General features: G+C 46.2%; 1 protein-coding gene across 1 annotated transcript; it reads left to right on the top strand.

Annotated features, from left to right (window-relative positions):
• Positions 1–1851: 1851 nt before the first annotated feature.
• On the top strand, positions 1852–22485 carry LOC309555317 (uncharacterized protein). The gene is made up of 2 exons (XM_082257273.1): positions 1852–2430; positions 20941–22485. Exons 1-2 carry the CDS (start codon positions 1873–1875, stop codon positions 22417–22419), a joined length of 2037 nt encoding a protein of 678 aa, XP_082113399.1. The 5' UTR covers positions 1852–1872; the 3' UTR covers positions 22420–22485.
• The last annotated feature ends 362 nt before the right edge of the window (positions 22486–22847 follow it).

Raw genomic sequence — 22847 nt, 5'->3', positions numbered from 1 at the left:
GGAGAGGGGACACTTCCACCACAGGAGACGAATGGACACTTCCACCACAGGAGGAGAGGGGACACTTCCACCACAGGAGGAGAGGGGACACTTTCACCACTGGAGGAGAGGGGACATTTCCCCTACCGGAAAAGAGAGGACATTTCCACCACCAGTAGAGAGGGAACACTTCAACCACCAGAAAAGAGGGGATATCTCCACCACCGGAAGAGAGGTGATACTTCTACCACCAGAGGTGAGGGGACATTTCTTCAGGAGGAGAGGGGACATTTCCAACACTGGAGGAGAGGGGACACTTCTACCAGAGGAGAGGGGACACTTCCACCATTGGAGAAGGGACACCTCTATAGGAGATGGGACACTTCCACCACTGGAGAAGAGGGGGCGCTTCCACCACCAGAGGAGAGGGGACATTTCTACAGGAGGAGAGGGGACACTTCCAACACTGGAGGAGATGGGACACTTCAATAGGAGGAGAGGGGGCACTTCTACACAAGGAGAGGGGACACTTCCACAACTGGAGAGGGAAGATTTCCACCACGAGAGGAGAGTGAACGTTTCCAATACCGGAAGAGAGGGGACATATCCACTACCGGAGGAGAGGGGACACTTCCACCACTGGAGGAGAGGGGACACTTTTATAGGAGGAGAGGGGACACTTTTATAGGAGGAGAGGGGGCACTTCCACTACTGGAGGAGAGGGGACACTTCTACAGGAGGAGAGGGGACATTTCTACAAGAGGGGTTGGGACACTTCTACAAAAGTAGTGGGGACACTTCTACAACAGGAGTGGGGACACTTCCACCACTGCAGGAGAGAAGGCACAGCGAGGAGAGAGGTGCAAGAATGGTGACAAAGGGGGGGGGGGGGGTTACCGATTGACTTGGGGAAGGGTGGAGACATGGTGGTGACTCGGGGGCAGGGAGGTGCAGATTTGGGGGAAGAGGAGGCATGGTGATGATCTGTAGAAGAGGGGGACTGCAGGCATGGTCGTGATTTAGGGAGGGGTGAGTGAGGCATGGTGGTGATTTGGGGAAGGGGAGGGATGCAGCTACAAAGACTGGAGAAGAAGGCTGCCAGGTTTGGGAGTTATATCGCAGTGACAGTCAAGTATATGAAGGAATATACGAGTGGATCAGTGGGAGGAAATGAAGGCGGAGGAGAGGGTTGGAAGGGCGGGCACATGGGCGGGATCATCTACTTGTTCGGCCAGCTCTGTTTCGCTAAAACTGTGCCCCGCCCAAACCCAGCAGACCAGCCTATGACAACCCCCAAAGCACACAGAAGGCCCCGCCTTCTCTTTCCCCGGTGTGCAGCTCAAGATGCTGAGAGTGAGGGCGGAGCCTGACGCGGAAACCGGAAGTCACTAGTGAACGCGCTTTCTGCGCACGTGCGAACTGGCGGCCATTTTTATTTCCTGCAGTCCGCTGTAAGCGCCATTCTTACGGAATCTGCGCAGCACTTATCTGGGTTTATTCAGCGGCCTGCTATTTCGGCGTAAATATCGACTCTTTTTGTAGGGAGAGCCCCATTATCTCTCCTTTGTATTCATCTGTCATCACGTTTTAGCTCCGTATCCAGAGCGAGGCGTCAGTAGGGGTGGGAGGGGGTCAGGGAAGCCATTTTCTTTCTGTGAGGAGATCTCTAAAGGTGTCAGAAAGTCGCCTGACGGAATAATGAGCAGTCAGGGTGGTTTTCAGCAAGGTGGAGCGAAGAGAGGTGGTGGTGGTCGTGGCGGTGGTCGCGGAGGCGCTGGTGGTCGCGGAGGCGCTGGTGGTCGCGGAGGTGGCGCTGGTGGTCGCGGAAGTGGCGCTGGTCGCGGAGGTGGCGCTGGTCGTGGAGGTGGCGGAGGCAAGTTTCAAAATGCACCAATGAAACAAAACCAGAGCCCCAACGCCGGAAAAGCCCCGCTAACCTGCCCCAGCTGTGACTTCACATGTTCCTCTATGCAGAACCTTAGAATCCACTTCCAGCAGACCAACCATGAACCGGTGGATGACGGGAAGCCACAGAATGCCAGAGCCAACCAGAGGGACTCTGATCCCATGACGAACAAAGGCCCCCAAACCATCCCCGAGCACATCCGCAAATCCGTCTTCTCCCTGAAGGCTTACATCCTCCGCTCGGACCGGGAGCCCCTCATCGGATTGGAGTACGTCCTGGAATACAAGCTGGAGGTCCGGCCTGGGAGTACTGAAACCAAATACTTCTGTGAGATCTGCGAGATGGACAGCGACCTGATCACCATGATGGAACACCTCAACTGCCATAGACACCGCAAGCTGTACCTGATGAAGGCCTTCCCCTACGTTCTAAAGGTCCCGTCCAGTGGCAAGGAGGACCGGGCACAATTCATCAGGAGGATGGCCATGGAGATCGAGCGAGACGAGGGGACCAAGATGTACAAGAGCGACCCCACCATCAGAACGGTAATGTGAGCAGAACACACAGAGATCAGGGATGGTTCAGGACCCTCCCAGTCCCTGGTTCTTTACTAGGCATATGAGATTGTACAAACACTCCACATCCAGGAGACATGGCAGTGTAATAACGAATGGCTGTGTGCGGGTATACGCTATACTTGTGTAAATTCCTTCCAGGGATTTGCGTAAGTGGAGCATTTACCCGTATACAGCCATGAATTCTGTGCCTTGGAGACACGGCTGTATAGTAATGTCTGGTTGTATGCAGGTATATGCCGTACTTATGTAAATTCCTTGTGTGTGTCCAGGGATTTACGCAAGTATGGCGTTTTCCTACGTACAGCCATTCGTTACTATGCAGCCTAGAATTAAAGTGATACATCAGTTCTCCTCCCAGGTGCATCTGCCCTCTCAGGCACCAATATTATTGTGCATTTATAGATGTGCCCACGGGCTTTCAGGTCCTAACAGAGCCTGTAGGCAAATTTGCATACACACAGGTGATTTCCTGTGTGCGCACACAAATCCAGGGAAGGTCTATCCTTTTTCACTGACAGTGGGGGGGTTTCAAACACAATCTGGAGGCTGAAGCCTCCTGCCTGTCAGGTGGAAACAGTGGATGGCTGGAATGCTTCTACACTTCCCCGGTACCCCCCCCCCCCATATATTCCAGGCTCTGCTCCTGTCAGGTGAAAGCAGCATTCAGGTGGCTGAGATTGCTTCCACACCCCTCCGGTACAGGGATCCCGTCCCTCACCATGTAGTCCGGGCTCTGCTTGCCCGTCTGCAGGCTCAGGACCTGCATTGCGGGTGAAGAGGAGGGAGAAGAGCAGACACTCCCCTCCCTATCTTCCTGTGACCAGGAAAGCGACGTGTATGTCACCCGGTCACTTTCCCTGGCTGGCATAGCCGGGAAGGGCTGTATTGCAATGCGATCTGCACTGCACTGCATTACATTCAGAGGAGCCTCATTAAAGAAAACCTGTCACCTAAAAAATCATCACATAGGGGACTTATTGTCCCCTATGTGATGAAAAAAAAAAAAAAATGAAGCAAAAAAAAAAAAAAAAAAAATTGTGTGTGTGTATGTATATATATATATATATATATATATATATATATATATATATATATATATGTATATGTGTGTGTGTGTATATATATATATATATATATATATATATATATATATATATATATATATATATATATATATATATATATATATATATATATTACACATTTTTTTTTTTTTTTTTGCAATAGTTACTTTCAAATAGTGATATACCGATATTTTGGCCATTAAAACATTTTTTATTTATTTTTTTATCACTTGACAGGTACTTTTGTGGAGGGATCTGGGGGACCCCAAACCCCTCCTTGCACTTAAAAGCATTCAAAACGCCAAGTTTGGCTGTTTTGAATGCTGTAATTTTTTATTTTTTTTTTATTTGGCGCCGAGTACCTGGAAGTGATGTCATGACATCACTTCCGGGCTTTTACATAGAGACCGGATCAGAGCCCAATGCGGCTTCGATTGGGTCTTCGGCGGCCGTACAGGATGGTTGACTGGGCGAGCCGCGGGAGGGGGGGGGGTGTCCTCTCACGCTTCTTGTAATGACAGCCGAGCGGCTTCTGAGCCGCATCGGTTGTCATTACAAGACAGCCGACCGTCGGCTATGGACGCCGGTACCGGGGTGATGCCTCTAGCTGCAGGCATCACTCTGGTACAAGCACTTTCCTGAAATATCGGTAACCTTAGGGGCCGATTCCGATATATCGGGGAAAGTGCATATCAGCCCCCAATATATCCGCTAATAGTCGGTTGATCCCTACTTTCAAACGCACAAAATCCCCCCCCCCCCCCCAAAAAAAAATAAAATTTGAGGCCCCCCACATACACAAACATAAACACGCATCAGGGGCGCTTATGCGTGAAAACATTGATTGGCTGCACACGCCAGAGTGAGAGCAATAATTATCACCTCCGTAAAACTAAACTGATGACCTATAGGGGGCTTTTGAAGCGTAGCCTATAGAAAATATATAGTACTGACCCTTGTCACCATTTTACATATGCCTATAATATGTGCCTCTAATGAGGCTTATCTGTAGTTACTAACAATATCTCCTAAACTTACACTGTTAAGGAGATATTCAGAGTCCATCCAGCCGATGTCACCGGCGCATGTGCTCTGAAGGTCTGGCATACTGTGCTAGACCTTTAGAGCCCGTGCTGAAAATGTCACGTCCTCATGCCCCCGGCCACCCATGTAACCGGAGGCCGCGAACCCGTAAGGAAGGCTGGGGGAAAGTGTCAGCCCTCTCAGATGTGACAGCACGGTGCTGGAGGGCTTTGTTCTAAGGTAAGTTGAATGTGCTAATATGCGATGTGTGAATTTTTTATTTTTCACCTACTTGCGGATTACTACCGCTTTAAGGTTTGACGTGTTGGGTATCTATTTACTCGCTGAAACCTCGTCTTTTTACTTTACCAAAAATGTGGGTAGTTTATTGCTCTTGTTTGCCCTAAAATTCCCTTTAGTGTGTTTTTAGTTAAAAAAAAAATCATTTTAGGCCTCATGATTAGATAAAACCCCCAAACATTAAATATTTTCTGAAAGCAGACACCCTAGAGAATAAAATAGTGGTAGTTTCAATTTTTTGTCACACAATATTACCGCAAAGGCCTAGGAAAAGCAGCATTTTAGTTAAAAAAAAAAAAAATGCTGCTTTTCCAAGGCCTTTGCGGTAATATTGTATGACAAAAAATTGGAACTACCACTATTTTATTCTCTAGGGTGTCTGCTTTCAGAAAATATTTAATGTTTGGGGGTTTTATCTAATCGTGAGGCCTAAAATGATTTTTTTTTTTTTTTTTAACCTTCCCCCCCCCATCCGCGCTACAGCCTATATACGGCTGCAGCGCGGACTCAAATTTTCGGGAGGCCGTTTTTAAACGGCCTCCCAGTGACACGCCCCCCGCGCGCTCCCGCGAGCGCGCTGCGGGGCAAATCTGTGTTGGCCGTGTCCCTTGGACACGGCCGATCACAGATCGTGGTGAATGGCCAATCACAGCGGCCATTCACCACGTGATCGGGCCGTCCAATGAGCGATGATCTCATATGTAAACATATGAGATCATCTCTCATCGCCGGCGCTCCTTCCTCACACGGAGCCTGCAGTGTGAGGAAGGAGGGGGAGCCTCACAGCGCCGGGGACACAGGAGAATGTAATCAGGGCACTGATCACCAGTGCCCTGATTACTAAAGGTAAAAACACACACACAGTGCCCGCCATCAGTGCCCCCCATCAATGCCCACAATCAGTGCCCATAGTGCTGCTAGTCAGTGCCCATCAGTGCCTGCTCATCTAAGCACTGATGAGCACTGACTGGCAGCACTATGGGCACTGAGTGTGGGCACTGATGGTGCTGCCCATCAGTGCCACCCGTCAGTGTCCAGTGCCGCCTATCAGTGCCCGTCAGTGCCGCCCGTCAGTGCCGCCTCTCAGTGCCCATCAGTGCCGCCTATCAGTGCTCATCAGTGCGGCATATTAGTACCTCCTCATCAGTGCCCATAAGTGCCACCTCATCAGTGCCCATAAGTGCCACCTCATCAGTGCCCATCAGTGCAGCCTATCAGTGCCGCCTCATCAGCGCACATCAGTGAAGGAGAAAAATTTATTTTCAAAATTTACTCGCAGAAAATAAGAAAAACTTTTTTTTTTTTTTTCAAAATTTTCTGTCTTTTTTCTTTTTTTTTTGTAAAAAATAAAAAACCTAGAGGTGATTAAATACCACCAAAAGAGAGCTCTATTTGTGTGAAAAAAAATGATAAAAATTTCATATGGGTACAGTGTAGCATGACCGCGCAATTGTCATTCAAAGTGTGACAGCGCTGAAAGCTGAAAATTGGCCTGGATGGGAAGGGCGTTTAAGTGCACAGAAGGCAAGTGGTTAAACATGTGCAGAAAAGGAAAAAGTGGCCCTTGCAGCAAAAAAAAGTTAAGACTTTCTGTAGCAGTCCTTTTGCGTGAGAGGGAAACCCTGTGAGCGCGTGCAGAGCGTTGGGGAAACTGGCACATGTGCCACAAGGCTCTCTCAGAACCCAAGTGCTACAGCACATCTGAACTTCTTGCTTAACCACTTCTGAACCAGAAGGCTAATTTTTGCGATTCTGCACTGCGTTACTTTAACAGTCAATTGCGTGGTCGTGCGACGCTGTACCTAAATAAAGTTGATGTCCTTTTTTGCCACAAATGGAGCTTTCTTTTGGTGGTATTTGATCACCTCTGCGGTTTTTAGCGCTATAAACAAAAAAGCGACAATTACTTTTTCATCCTTTTAGGCCAATTTGTATTCTGCTACATATTTTTGTTAAAAACAAACCCAATAAGCGTATTTTGATTGGTTTGTGCAAAATTTACTGGGTCTACAAACTAGGAAAAAGATATGTCATTTTATTTTTTTTACTAGTAATGGTGGCTATCTGCGACATTGCGGCAGACAGATCGGACCCCTTACTGACATTTTTGGCACTTTTGGGGGGACCAGTGACATTACTACAGTAATCAGTGCTAAAAATATGCACAGTTACTGTAATAATGACACTGGCAGGGAAGGGGGAGGGACTTGTGAAATGGAACACAGAGACCTGTGATCCTATATAAGGGGATTACCGGCGCTCTGTGATCATTTCGGAGAGAACGATCTGCTGTTTTTACAACAGCTGACCGTCGTCCTCTCTCAGCAGGAAGTGATCGCGGGTGCCCAGTGGCAATCGCGGCTGCCGGCCCCTTGGGTCGGCATTCCCGCTGCCTAGTGGGGGCGAGTGAGTGCCGCCAGTGGTGCGCGCTTGCCCCTGCAGAGCGCTCCCACGGCGATTCGCGCAGCTTAGCCAGCCTGCGGCAGTATATATGCGCCGGGCGGTCAGCAAGTGGTTAAAGTGGTTCTTAAAGCCTAAGCATTCTTTACCTTCCTGCATGAAGGTAAAAAATGTTTAGGCGTCAGTATCCCATCTCACTCCCCTCTTTACCTACCTGAGCCCTCATTCGATCCAGCACTCTGTACATCTGCAGCTTTTCTCTCCCTTCACTTCCTGGTAGGGATGCACCGAAATGAAAATTTTGGACCGAAAATGCAGGATGCCCTTAGCCGAAAACCGAAAATGACTTTTTTCCCCCAAATAATTTCAAAATGGATAGAACAGGGGCATACACCAAAAACATGCAGCAACGTACACCTGTCGCTGCCACCCTGTCACAGTATATGTACTGTGACGGGTTGGCAAGTGGTTAATTTAATTACCAATGGTATTTGTATTATGCAGCATGAGGGAGTTAATGTATTGTCTCTGCTGGTCACTGATGCATTAGTGACCAACCAGTGGCAGCTAATTAACCTCTTTGTGCTGCATTAGTGCAACCAGTATCAGTGTTAATTACCACTGGTTGCACTGATACTGGTTGCACTAATGCAGCACAAAGGGGTTAATTAACTGCCACTGGTTGGTCACTAATGCATCAGTGACCGGCAGTGGCAATACCTTAACCCCCTCATGCTGCATAATACAAATACCATTGGTAAGCTGCCTCAGCTCCCCCCCCCCCCCCCTGCCTCAGCATCCCTCTCGTCAGTACACCCCCCCCCCCCCCTTAAGGTCCTCTCCTACTCACTCAGCTCCTCCGGTGTCCTTCATTCAAAAGACGCGCCTCTGGCCGGCGGCCGCCTCCCGGTGATGTCACTATTACGATCTGTGTATGAATGAAGTGACACACCGGGCGGGAGGAGCGGCCGCTAATAACTATGTGAGAGCTTCACTTCCCTGTCAGGGGACGATGTGCATGAATGAACTGAACTGACACACCGGGCGGGCGGGCGAGCAGCCGCTAATAACTGTAACTATGTGAGCCTTCATTTCCCTGTCAGAGGAGATACCCCCATGATAGGGAAGTGAAGCTCTCACATAGTTATAGTTATTAGCGGCCCTCCCGCTTGGTGTGTCACTTCAGTTCATTCATGCACATCGTCCGCTGACAGGGAAGTGAAGGGCTCACATAGTTACAGCTATTAGCGGCCGCTCGCTTGCCCTCCCGCCTGGTATGTCACTTTATTCATGCACAGATCGTAGTAGGGACATCATTGAGAGGCGGGCGGGCGGCCAGAGGCGTGTCTTTTCAAACCTGCGATGCGCCCCCCTCCTTCCTCAAGGCGGCCATTAATTTCTGCATTTATAACCCATTTTCGGCCGAAATGGGATAGGCCCATTTTCGGCCGAAAATTTTGGTGGCTGAAATTTCGGTGCATCCCTACTTCCTGGCCTCGCTGGTTTTGCTGAGGTAGAGTGAGCCGTTGGCTCCTGCTGCTGCCAGTTAAAGCCAGTGACAAGGAAGTGGGGGGTAGAGCCAAGTTTTGCTGTCTGCCAATAGACATAGGCTTCTTATGGGGGCACTAGAGAGGGACCGGAGAAGAGGAGGATCAGGGCCGTTCTGTGCAAAACCAACTGCACAAAAGCAGGTAAGTATAACCGTTTTTTTTTTTCTTGATTTCATTTACAATCACTTTAACCACTTCAGCCCCAGAAAGTTTTACCCCCTTCCTGACCAGGAATTTTTTTGCGATGCGACACTGCGTTGCTTTAACTGACAATTGTGTGGTCGTGCGACACTGTACCCCCAAACAATTGATGTCCCTTTTCCCCCACAAATAGAGCTTTCTCTTGGTGATATTTGATCACCTCTGCGTTTTTGGTTTATAGCACAAAAAACAAAAAGACAGACCATTTTGAAAAAAAATATATATATTTTTAACTCTCTCTACTATAAAACTAATCCAAAAAAAAATATATTTTTGGTGTAAAAAGAAAAAACAAATCCCAAAAAGCGTATTTTTTTTTTTTTTTAAAGCGGTTTCTTTTTTCTTTTTCACATTCCATTATCCGGAAGGTTAATACATTTCACAAGGGCAAATGTATAAGAAAATGAATATCACAATGAGCCTTGGGAGGCCAATAGTTAACAAAAGTGATGGTATAATAGGTTTTCTCTCCCATAGGGAAAGAGAGTACTTGGGATAACACAGCTAGTTCGGTTGAACTACATTGAGCCCTGAATATAGCTCGGCCATCTTTGTCCAGTGAAAAAGTCAAAGAAAACCACAACCGTAAAACAACCAGCGGCCCACATATACAACACTCATGCCCCTCCGCGCCACCCATTCCCTCTAGCAGGAGAGCCAGGAAGCCCACCGCTTGGGTTTTGGCACTCCATCAATATATAGGTATTGAATTATAGCTACCTTTTTATTTTATAAGTGTTGAGATAGTGAGGTATCTTTCGAAAAGGAGTCTGCAATATCAAGCCATGGCTGCCAGATTTTAAAGAATTTACTGGGGCAGGCCCTATTCTTGTATCAACCTGTAAACAGGTAGATCTTTATTCACCAAACTAGAAATGTTTTGTACCAAAGGTGCATCAGCATTCTTCCATCTCAACAGAATCAATCTCCTAGCGTAGAACAGTAATACACGAACCAGAGTTTGAGCATGTGTCCAGTGTATAAAGTCATTTAGAATACTAAGCAGTCCAACCTCCGGGGTATGAGGCACAGGCAAATGGAGAGTATTATCAAAAAAGGAGAAAATGTCTTTCCAATACTTTGATATTTTAGAGCAGGTGCAGAAGAGGTGTGTAACATCTGCTCCCATTGAACCCCAGCGGGGGCAGGCAGCAGCAGAGTCAAAGCCCATACGAGACGATTTCCTAGGAGTATATTGCAGATTATGTATAAACTTAAATTGTGTATAGCGATCATTAGAGCTAACGAGATCCTGAAAACAGGCCTCCGAGGCCTCCTTCCATCCTTCCTCCGATAACCGCGGGATCAGCACCTCCCATTTCTTTGCCAGATGGAAGGGGTTGCTCCCAGCAGAATTAAACCATGAATAAACAGTTTGTTTATATCTGGTAATCACTTTGTTTATATCTGGGTAAGACAGTAGCACCTCTCTTGGTGATTCTGAGAGCTCTCGGGTCAAACCCCCCAAACTGCACCCGAACTGCATGGCGTAACAATAGGTATAAAAAAATAATTTGTCATACCAAGCCTTTAACTCCTTAAACAATATAAAAAGGTTGGTAACAAAAATACGTGAAGTCTGGGTGACCCCAAGTTGGGTCCACCACAGAGAGTCAGGTTGACCCAAGAGCTCTGGGAAGTTCGCATTATGCCACAATGTGGCATTAGGAGACACGGTAATAGTCTGTGATAACACTTTACCACCCCCATGCCAGCCCAGTCAGGTAACCTCAATGTGTGAGATGAATGAGCAACATGTAGCAATAGATCTGTATAGTGGCTTAAACCCATAAAATGCAGACATTAGGGCAGTGGAGGAATTCGAGGGAGACTCCCAAAGTCAATCATAAATAAAGGTAAGTTGCGATGCCAGAAAAGAGTTCAGAAGATTCTGACAGGCCAAGTCACCATTAGACTTGGAATCTTGGAGAGATGTTTTAGCGATATGTGGATGAGCCCCCTGCCAAAGAAAGGAGGTCAAAATTTAGTCAAGTTTAACAATTTATTTGGCAAGAAAACAGGGGATGCCCAAAAAACATAAAAATTTAGGCAGGCAAATAATTTTTTAAATATTCACCTGGCCAGTCAAATTGAGAGGCAAGGAAGGCCAGGTACACAGCCTAGGCTCCATATGTGATATAATTGGGGTTATATTAAAAGACTCAAAAGCGGACAAAACCAAATAAATTTGTATCCCTAAATACTTGAAGGTGGACCGAATTGACTAAAACAGATAATCATACTTAAGATTGGGGCCGATTGGAAAAGCCACAGATTTGTCCCATCCAACTTGTAGGCCAGAGACCACCCCAAACACATCCACCACCCTCATCAGAGACCTAAATGATGTCTCCAAGCCATTTAAATATATCGGCGCTTCATCTGCATAGAGGGAGATCTCTCCGATAACCCTCCATAACAAATGCCACCCACCATCTGCCGCACCGCGAGAGCCAGGGGCTCGATGGTAAGTGCGAATAGAAGCAGCGAGACAGGGCGGCCTTGTCTCGTGCCTCTTTCCAGGGAGAACACTGCTGGTACGTTTTTATTTGTGCACACATTGGCCCTCGGTTTGGTGTAGAGCAAGCGGACCCATTTAATTTTTTGATGGCTGAAACCCATCCGAGACATGATCTCCCAAAGAAAAGACCACCTGATAGTGTCGAAAGCCTTCAACACATCCAATGAAAGCCCCAAACCACTCTGTCATTGGCGGCTTTATATATGTGTAGAGAAAGGGGACGAATGTTATATGTTCTCTTTCCAGGCATGAACCCAGTTTGATGCAAGCACTTTCACGTCACGATTTAGCAGGGAAATTGGACAGTAAGTTCCGCATTGTAACTTGTCTTTCTCAGGTTTCGGCAATACCACCACTATCAATGCCTCGCACATGGAAGCGGGAAGCTCGCCCTCCGCCAGTGCTGTATCAAATAGTGCATGTGGCCTTTTGGCTAGGTCATCTACATAGCTCTGGTACCATTCTGCAAGTAAACAGTCCCACCCCGGAGTCTTGTTCGAAGGAAGGGAGTGAATAGTTTCTGCGATTTCTTCAATCGTCAGGGGCTTATCTAGTATGAGTCTGTGCAAGGAAAGTGAATAGACTCAAAGAACCCCTCAAATTCAGTTTCATCGGGCAATCTTTGTTCAGAGTACAGAGTTTCATAGAAGGACCGAAACGTCTGGTTAATAAGTCAACGGACCAGAGGAGACAGATCTGTCAGGTAGTTGTATCTGTGGTACAGAACGGTCGGTATATTCAGTTCGGGAAAAGTAAGCCAGCTGATTCCCATTTTTCAATCTGTAGGCTTGTGACGATATTAGATTTTCATGCTGCGATTAATTAAGGTTTTGCCACGGTATACGGTATTATCACGGTATTCAATTATTAAATTTAAATGATTACTTTTCTACCTCACTTGAATTTCATTGCTGAATTTAGGGACTTTGGTTCACTTATGCACATTATTATATAGTCAGTCAGTACAGACTCTGTGAACCAGGCCTAAAATAAGCCATCAAGCAATGACTGGTCCTGGCGCTCGGCTCCGATCCGATGGCCTGGTCATTAAGGGGGCAAATCCTTGTGGTCAAGAAGTGGTTAAACCTGAAGGAGGACCAGTGTTATTTATAAATTACTTTACTATTGCTTTAGGCCTGGTTCACATGTATGCGGGTTGGCGATTCACATGTATGAGGGTTGGCAGCCCACATTTGCAGAGGCATAGCAGCCCATTGATTTGAATGGGCTGCTATGCCCTCATTTTCCGCAGAAAAAAGGTGCATGCAGCATTTTATTTTTTTTTTAAATTCAGTGGCCTTAAAATCCATCCTGCTTTTTTCCACCATGCGACTAACCTGCAGTTCCTGCTCTGGCAAGCTTTCTGCGTTTTTTTTATATACGTGGGCCCAGCATTTAAAAACACAGTTTGCGTGTGCAGCAACTGCAGGTAAGTCGCATGGTGCAAAAGAAGGATGGATTTCATGGCCACTGCATTTTTTTTTAATTCTGCATGCACCTTTTTTCAGCCGAAAACGCAGGAATAGCAGCTCAAGCCCATTCAAATCAATGGGCTGCTATGCCTGTGCAAGTGTGGTACCCCCAACCCGCATACATGTGAACCAGGCCTAAAGCAATAGTAAAGTCATTTATAGATAAAAACACCGGTCCTCCTGCAGGTTTAACCACTTCTGGACCGGAAGGATTTGCCCCCTTAATGACCAGGCCATCGGATCAGAGCGCCAGGACCAGTCATCACCAGGTAGGCCAGACACTGCTTGATGGCTATATAATAATGTAATGTGGGCTGCCATGCCTGTGTGTGTGTGTGTGTATATGTGTGTGTGTGTGTGTGTATATGTATGTATGTATATATGTGTATATATATATATATATATATATATATATATATATATATATATATATATATATATATATATATATATATATATATATATAAATATGCTGCTATGCTCATGTATGTGTGTGTATATCTCTAGCTCATCTTTATCTATCTTATTCTATCTGCAGAAACTTGCTTGTATTAGGCAGATTCTGTCTGTGTCTGAGCCCTGGAAGAAGCATGTGGGTGTGTGCCGTCTGATTGGTTACAGAGAGGAGCTAAGCTCTCTCACTCTAGGATCACATTACCAGAGCTGTTTCTATTGAGTGAGTGAACTGTTGAGTGAGGGAATGAGACATCCAGCTCACTGAAATGTATCAATTCAAAAGTCAGACTTGAGGAGCAGATAAACACTGTATTTTAAAAATGCCACAATAACAATACCGTGGGCATGCAATATTGCGATATATCGAATTACCGAAAACCGGCACATCTCTATCCCACTGTTATGTAATCTAGCCGATAAAGCTGTTGTTTGTGTCATAGCTACCATATGGAGTTGGAGAGTCTTATGTGCCCCGACCAACTCTCCATGGGAGTCTAGAGTAGGGAGTGCCGTATATTGGTCCCTAGCTGCATCCAAAGAGGTCTCGAAGGCCTGTAGAGTAGCGTCGATGGCGAGCAATGTTAGAGATTTAGGAGCCCCCGTACTTTTGTTTTGAAGATGTCCCACATAGGGCCTGTTGAGGAAGATTGGTCTTTTGTTTCCCAATACTGAGTCATGTCCATATGAATGGGGCTTTGTAATTCAGATGCGGAGATCCAAAGAGGACTGGGTCTGCACATTTGAAATAATGACCCATGCCCCAATATAAGATCAACTCAAAGGGCAGAATGGTCTGATAATGTTCGAGCTATATAGGAAATTGTTTGAATGCACAGTACCAAGTAGCTATTGCATAGTCCAGCCTGGAAAGAGCATAAGTCTGAGACTGACATGAATACACCCTGTCCTGGGAGGGGGAGGGGTGCGCGTATACCACCACCAGTAGCAATGGCATATATATTGCATTGTAGGAAAACATAATGGCTTTTGGGATCAGTAATCACCCAAACACAGGAAAAGGGCAGTCCCTTTTGAATCGAAACTGACACTCCCCTGGCATAGAATAAGTGGAATGATATCCATACATTGCCCAATGTTGTTTTTTTTTTTTTTTTTTTTTTTTTAGTGCGAGAACCTTAGACCCCGTAAAGTGGGTCTCCTGCAAACAGACATGCGGTTTGTGAAGAAACCGACATATTGTCTCCTTACTGTCTGTAAGTGCCCCTGAAAAGCGATCTGAGAATGGATTGCTTTTCAGTGGAGCAGCATTCTCTACCGCTAGTGTAAAGGAGCCCTAAAAAAGCAGTCCTGCTAGCTTAGAAAAGCAGTTCTGATCATACAAAGTGTAGGCATCAGGATCAAAAGTAACGTACATACACACAAATACGCACACCCACTGTACATACACTCACATATACACACATGCTGTACATACACACATATACATACATATATACACAAACATATATACATTGTACATAGATACACACACATACAGTACATGCATCCACACACATGTATGTATGTATATACATACAGTACACACACACACACACACACACACACACACACACACACACACACACACACAGAGAAACAGTGTACATGCATATACACACTTATAGTACATACATATATTAAAAAAAATGCAGATCTACTGACCTGCCTGTTTCAGACACCTCCTCGCTTGGCTGACTTTCACTTGCATGTTGGGAGGACACCGAGCAGGCCAGCAATCTGGAAGAAGCCTCCCTGTTCAGGGCTCTGTTCATCGTCAGCTCTGCACATTACTGACAACTCTACCAACAGTTCAGACACTCTTCACAGTTTGACGATTACACGTGGCTCCCCCGGCTACTCCAACAAGAGTGGGAAGTATTGCATCCCAGCAAGCTGTGCGGGCATCAGACCAGCCCTTAGCAACCGATGATGATGTCATCGGTTGGCAGGACGTGATCGGGCGGCTCACATAGCTTTCCTAGTGTTTGTAGCAGCTACATGCATGTTTGACACAGTGGACATGCACCACTGTTATCAAAAAAGGTTTAACTGGTGGTGAAATAATCTTTTACCAAATGCCTGCTTAGTTGAGGAAGTTTTTGGCCACTTGCTGCAGCACCCCTGGGAACTCTTCATGGCACACTAGGGTGCCGTGGCACCCCGGTTGAGAAACGCTTCTCTAGATGACTGATGCGCTGCTCAGTATCAAAAACACTGTCCGTAATTTAATGCATGTCCTGGTGCATTATAGTAATGTACAGTTTAATTTCCTCCACTTTACCCATGAGATCTGAGTGGTTAACTTTGATGGTTCTGAGATTCCGGCCCTGGGTCATCTTCCAGCCCATCCTCGCTCTGAGAGGTTTGGGAAAGTAGCTCCGGTGGCGCTGATGCCCCCTGGGAGGGTGGTGGAGATGGTTTGGATGTCTCACCAAACAGATCTGCAGTGGATGCCAGAGAATACTGAGGTGCGGTGGAGTGGCGGCCATCTTGACAGTAGCACGTGGTGATACTCATCTTGGCCGGAGGCTGTTTCTTTCACCTTTCCATTCACCAAACCGCACAGTGAGAGTGCCCTGTCCCACTCCAGGGGGCCTGCAGAAAGAGCAGCCCAAGCAGGGGATCAGGTAAGCAGGATTGCAAAGGATTATGACGAGGAGATCCCAGAGCTGCCAAGAGGAACGTCCATTCACATGCCGCGTTAGGCCACTCCCTCTGCCAAAAAGCATATTGATTGGTTTGGGCAAACATTATAGCGTCTACAAACGATGGGATAGATTTATAGACTTTTTATTTATTTTTTATTACTTTTGCTGGTAATGGCGGTGATCAGCGATTTTTAGCGGTGCTGCGACATTGCGGCGGACAAATCTGACACGAAGTGATACTTTCTCTGTCGCTCATTGACAGACGCAGTCCTCTTGATTAATATCACATTGGGTTATACTGCCCTCTACAGGAGTAGGACACTAGGCAGAAGAAAACGTTCTGGCCACACCTTAGGGGCAGTCCCAGAGGGTATATCCTCTCCCTCTGCTACAGGATGTCAGTTAGGGAGATTCCCTTGCTTACATTATCCCAGAAGGTGGCCTTCTTGGTGGCCATTACTTCTGCACGCAGGGTGTCAGAACTGGCCGCATTATCCTGTCGTTCCCCATATCTGGTGGTTCATAGGGATAAGGTGGTTCTTCGTCCAAATCCATCCTTCCTTCCTAAGGTGGTTTCAGAGTTTCATCTGAATGAAGATATTGTGCTACCTTCCTTGTGTCCTAAGCCCAGTCATCCTCGGGAGTGTGCGTTACATTCCTTGGATGTGGTTCGGGCAATCAGGGTATACTTGAAAACTACGGACTCGATTCGTAAAACGGATTCACTTTTTGTGATCACGGATGGCCCTAAGAAGGGGTTGCCTGCATCTGCTGCGACTATCTCCAGATGGATCAGACAGATGGTGGTACAGGCTTATTCTATTAAGGGTCGGAATCCTCCGTTCCCTGTTAAGGCGCACTCCACTCGGGCGCTTAGTGCTTCCTGGGCCTTCCGCCATCAGGCGTCAGTGGTCCAGGTTTGCAAGGTGGCTACATGGTCGTCGGTTCATACCTTTACAAAATTTTATAAAGTTGAATGTGATGGCATCGTCGGATGCCTCTTTTGGCCGCAAGGTTTTGCAGGCCGCAATTTGAGGAGACCGTTGGTCTACCTCGAGGGTTTTTTTCTGTTGGGTTTTCAGTTGAGTCTCATCCTTTTGTCTGATGAGCCTTTAAAACTTCTAGTTGGCACCGGTTGGGCCTTCTAGATTGGATTTTGATTTCTGTTATCCCTCCCCTCATTTGTGGCACTGCTTTGGGACGTCCCAATTTGATATTAATCAAGAGGACTGCGTCTGTCAATGAGCGACAGAGAAAAATTGATTTTTGTAAAATCTTACCGTAAAATCCTTTTCTCTTAAGCTCATTGACAGACGCAGTACCCGCCCCTCTACTATTGAGTTGGGTTGGGTTAAATTCTCTGACACTGCTTTGTGACAACTGACATCCTGTAGCAGAGGGAGGGAGGATATACCCTCTGGGACTGCCCCTAAGGTGTGGCCAGAACGTTTCTTCTGCCTAGTGTCCTACTCCTGTAGAGGGCAGTATAACCCAATTTGATATTAATCAAGAGGACTGCGTCTGTCAATGAGCTTAAGAGAAAAGGATTTTACGGTAAGATTTTACACATCCATTTTTTTGAGGGCCAGTGACACCAATACAGTGATCAGTGCTAAAAAAATGCACTGTCACTGTATAAATGCCACTGACACTGACTGGGAAGGGGTTAACATAGGGGTGATCAGAGGGTTAACTGTGTTCCTTGGGTGTGCTTTCTTTGTGTGGGGGATGGACTGACTGGAAGAGAGACATCTGTGTTCCTGATTGGCAGGAACACGATCTCTCTCTCTCTCCCCCTCTGTGATAGAATGGCCACCTGCCTTGTTTACATAGGCAAACCACCGTTCTGTCTCCTACGAACGATCGGCGGGTCCCGGATCCACTGATTGGCTCCTTCTCTGTCCAATCACAGTGTGAGCGCGGCTCCTGAGGCGTGCACGCGTCACAGCCGTTCATGTACAGGTATGAGATTTTGCGCTTAAGGGCTGCCCTGCCATAGTAAAGTACGTGGGGTGGTCCTTAAGTGGTTAGGGGGAGAGGTCTGGTTTAATCTTAAATGGTCTCATGCGTTTATGCCCATGTGCGTGTGTTTATGGTAGTATGCTTCTCCCCGCATACAGCCGGTCATTACTGTGTGCAATGGTGTCTGCAGGGCGTAGAAATACACCTGCAGTTTGTTGTATGGCCTCATGCACCTGTTTGCAGGAAGTCTCAAAGATGAAGCCTGATTTTCAAATAGCAGGGACTGTTTGTCCATTCTATAATAGAGTGTAGGAATAGGGGCAAGAAGGGATGTTCAGGGTGTGGTTTGAGGAGGTCATGTAGGCACGGTGAAGAAAGAGGGTATGTTGGTTGGTGCGGGCATCAGGGAGTGGACAGGCATAGTGGAGACACAAAGTAGCTAGGGAAGAAGGGCTGCAGCATGTGTGGGGAGCACAATGAGGTTGCAGGCACAAGAGTTACATCATCTAATCTCAGCCAGTCAAGTGGCTGAGGACTCCAAACCCAGAAGGAAGATGGAGGTGCTGGCAATACATTGCAGTGCTGGAGTGAATCGCCTTATTCTGTAGGTCTGTCATAATATATATGCTGTGTGCATATAATCAAAATTTGGCTATAACCTTCAGGGATATGGGGGTCTTTTTTTTTGGGAGGGGGGGGGAATTCACTTTAATGGGTTCAGCTAGCATTGAAACTATACTGCTGTGGGTACAGGGTAAGGTTAAAGTGGTTTTAACCCCTTGCCTACTGGCCACTTTTACCCCCTTCCTGCCCAGGCCAGCTTTCAGCGCTGTCACACTTTGAATGAAAATTGCGTGGTCATGCAACACTGTACACAAACTCAATTTTTATCCCATAAATAAAGCTTTCTTTTGGTGTTATTTAATCACCGCTGAGTATTTTTTTTTTTGCTAAAAAAAAAAAAAAAAAAAAGGCCGAGAATTTTGAAAAAAAAACAAAACCATTTTTCATAGTTATAAAATTTTGCAAACAGTTAATTTTTCTCTTTCACTGATGTGCGCTGATGAGGCTGCTCTGATAGGTGGCACTGGTGGGACCAATGTCCCTGTAACAGAAGCCGGCAATCACTGTCAGCGTGAGGAGAGAAAAGCCAATAACCGGTTTATGTTTACATCCTGTGATCAGCTGTCATTCGCCCACTGACAGCTGATAAATCATACGTTAAGGACGTGGCTGGCTTCCTGGCTCACTCCTCAACAACCAGCTATACTTTTTGGTAGAAAAACAAAAATGCATTTAAAAACACATGAAAAAGGCAACACTTGCATTCTTGGTGCGGGTCGATTGAAGTCTTATTAAACGCAAAATGCCATCTTCTGCAGGAAAAACAGTCCTTGACCCTGCTCCACTCACATGGTGTGCTTCTGTTGGTCCAGAGTGAGCTAGCTCTGTTGGCGGTGTCCTTGCCGGGAAGGTCAGTCGAGGAGCAGGTGATAAATTTCCTGGGTCTTGGAGTGAAGGGGAAGTTGTAAGCAGCCCCGCTACAGTCTAGGGCAGTGATGGAGAACCTTTTTGAAGCCAAGTGCCCAAACTGCAACAGGTTCAAGAGCAGCGTGGCAGAGGTCATGTGACTGCATCCAGAGGAGGGTAAGGACAGAACTCCGCTCACCCCACCATACGTCTGATCCCAGGAGGAGATCATACATGGCTTGCTACAGTAATGGCCCCTCTAGGACTCCCTGCCTTCCCCAGCGGTTGCAGCGCCCGCTCTCCTCTCACCTGTGCACTTTGCAATCCCCATCCTCCAGGGGCAGCAGTGACACCCAGCACGGCTCAGACCGCTCAGGGGTTGACTGAGAGGGAGGCGTGTAAGAGAGAAGGGGACTGAGAGATGGGGGGGTTGAGAGAGAGGGAGAGAAGGGGGCTTAGAGAGATGGGGGGGGGGGTTGCTGAGAAATACAGGAGGGGCTGAGAGAGGAGAGTGAGGAGGGAGATGAGAGAGAAAGACTCTTAGAGTCTGAGCTCTGTCCTTTTTTGCGGTAGCTGCTCTCGGTCTGCAGGTAGGTCTGTGTACGATCATGTCTGGTACCTTCCATGCCAGTCTCCCTGTGCTCTCTGCTCTGTTCATTCTAGCGGATCTCCTTCTACCTGTGATCACCAGACTGCTTGCGTGCCCACAGAGAGGACTCTGCGTGCCAGCTGTGGCACACGTGCTATAGGTTCGCCATCACTGGTCTAGGGTCTTCACAGGTAGAAAATGGTCCACAGAAAAGGAAAGCAGAGTTTGTGTCCAGATATGCTAACAAGGCCATAAAGTTCCAAACACATCATACACAGGTGCAAAACTATATGTTCCAGCAGTTCTAGTTTCACTCTATCAAGACCCTACAGCCTCAGGTTCCTCCAAGTCTTGCACAGGAACAAACATTTCTGTTAGCAGAGGTCTTGTATATTGTGCCTGGAGGTCATCCGAGACCTGAACAAAAATTACTGGTGCCAAGGGAGTTGATTTACTAATACTGGAGAGTGCAAAATAGAGTGCAGCTGTGCATGGTAGCCAATCAGCTTCTAACTTCAGCTTGTCCAATTAAGCTAAGGCCAAAAAAAAAAAACTTTGAAGCTGATTGGTTTCTATGCAGAGCTACACCAGGTTTTGAACTGTCTTGATTTAGTAAATCCCCCCGAAGTGTCTGAATATATCCTGGTTCAGGGCACAACAATTCCTGGGTTGTCTGCTGTAAGACGACCCCCCCATGCAAGCACAGACTTTCATTGATTAATTGTTTATGCAGGTGATTTATTTACACATTGCCTTTTAATTAGTCTTTATTATTGGTTGTGGATTTCACAACAATCTAATACTTCTGATCTACATTCCAGGCACCAATGAAGTCAAAAGAGACAGAAAAATCCAAGCGAAAATCAAGGTGGGAACATGAAGGAGATAGACAAAAGAGGATGAAGAAGGCTCTGGAATATCTGGAATCATTTGAGATTGACAATGACAACGAAGCTTCTACAGTCCTTAGGCTCACAGAGAAGCTGAATGCTGAACTGAATTATCGTTCAGAAAAGTTAAAAGAGGAGGCTCTTTTCCCAGGAAAAGTGGCCAGGGCAAAGGATATAGCCATGTCAATAACGGAGAAGGTTACTAAACGGCGGAATGCACCGCAGAATCAAGACCAGGAAAACCCAACGCGTAAAAGACCCTCACGATTTAATAAAGGACCACCAGAAAACATAAATTTAAATCAGAATAGGTCTATGGCAGGGGGTCCTCTTCAACCCACAAATGACAACCAGTACTGGCCTCCCAACCCTGCTTTTCCACAAGGGCCACAAGGTATGGAAAACCCTCCAGGTGCAAAGTTTAATTCAGGACCACAGGCTGAGCAAGTTCCTGAGGAAAGCAAGTTCTTTAATAAATTGAAGTCATTGCTTTCTGCAATTCCACAGAATTCCACACAGGTGCCAGATGATAAACAGATGCATTCAAAATTGATGATGTTAAAAGCCTTGTTGTCAGATAAGAGAGCAAGTTTACAGAATGCACCGGAAAACCAGTTACCACTTCAAGGTGCCTCTATTATGCAGGATTGGGAAAGTACAGAAAATGTATTTATGAATCCGCATACTTTGAATGTGGGTGAGTTCAGTCAAAATGAAATGATGGAGATGGCCTCCATGGTACAAAATGCACCAGCAAATCAGAATTCACTAATACAATTGGCAGCATTACTTCAAAACAGACAGATGAACGCAAATTCATTTTTGCCTGAAAACCAGAACATTCAAAACCAAGAATTTTTTCCTATGGATGACGGTTCAATGATGCCAATGGACCAGAGTGCTTATCAGCTGCCTTATATGGAACAGCAGCCAGGATATGCCAACATACCCCAAGGCAGAGAAGGTTTTGGCTTTGGTGAACCAATGGAAGGAAATTTTGGAAATATGGGTCAGTACAATGACTTTACAGCTGAGCAAGCCCCTTATACTAAGGTCTCTCTGTCCCCTAGTAGACAAAGACCAGAAAGTGAGAGGTTTCGAGATAACAGTTTTGATCGTGACTCAAGACGAGAATACAGATCACAGGACACCAGATCCAACCATAGTGGGCAGCCTTCAAGGTCATTTGATGATCCTGCATGGGCAGAAAGGGAGCGTGACCTGCCTTACGGCAAGCGCACTAGACTGGACGATGATCGCATACCAACAGAAAAGAGGAGATGCCATTCTGATGATCGCGGCTCTCTAGATGCAGGGGCAGGTAACTTGTCCGTAGATCTCCTGAAAAGGATTCGAGGTAAAGACTTGTTTACTGTGTCTGCAATTCTCGGTGAATACGCAGATCCTTAAAATGAAATGTATTGTAAATCAGAAAGTGGATATTCTGGGCAACATGATCTGTGAGCACTAAACAGTGTGTGGTCATAATTTCCATAATGTAGGGGAGTTTTTTTTTTTTTTTAAGAAAATATTTTATTGTCTGTTAAGGATTATTTCAAATAACAGCTGTAACTTTTTTTTTTTGTTTACTTCTGAATTAAAAAAAAAAAAATTAAAAGCAAAAGAAATTTTAAATGTTACTTTCTGTACCATTACAGATTACATTTTTTTTTCGTTAAAAACTTTTAAGTAATTAAAGGTAAAATTTAGCGTGCTTTTATTTTTCTTGCCTGGTTTCTAACATGTATTTTCATTTGTTTACTTCTGAATAAAAAGGTAGACTTAACCCCTTTCTGTCCTCCCTGAAGTTCCTTTTAAAAACTCTGGAGGTCGATTGG

Source organism: Pelophylax lessonae (assembly GCF_965119305.1).
Source record: "Pelophylax lessonae genome assembly, chromosome: 4".
Classification (NCBI taxonomy): domain Eukaryota; kingdom Metazoa; phylum Chordata; class Amphibia; order Anura; family Ranidae; genus Pelophylax; species Pelophylax lessonae.
Note: the sequence above shows the minus strand (reverse complement) of the source record. Positions and strands in the feature narration are given on the sequence as shown.

Excerpts from the sequence above, each read along its gene's own strand:
- LOC309555317 (XM_082257273.1), top strand. The coding sequence starts at position 1,873 with ATGAAACAAAACCAGAGCCCCAACGCCGGAAAAGCCCCGCTAACCTGC. Across the intron at positions 2,431-20,940 it reads GCGACCCCACCATCAGAACG|GCACCAATGAAGTCAAAAGA; the intron begins GTAATGTGAGCA and ends TCTACATTCCAG.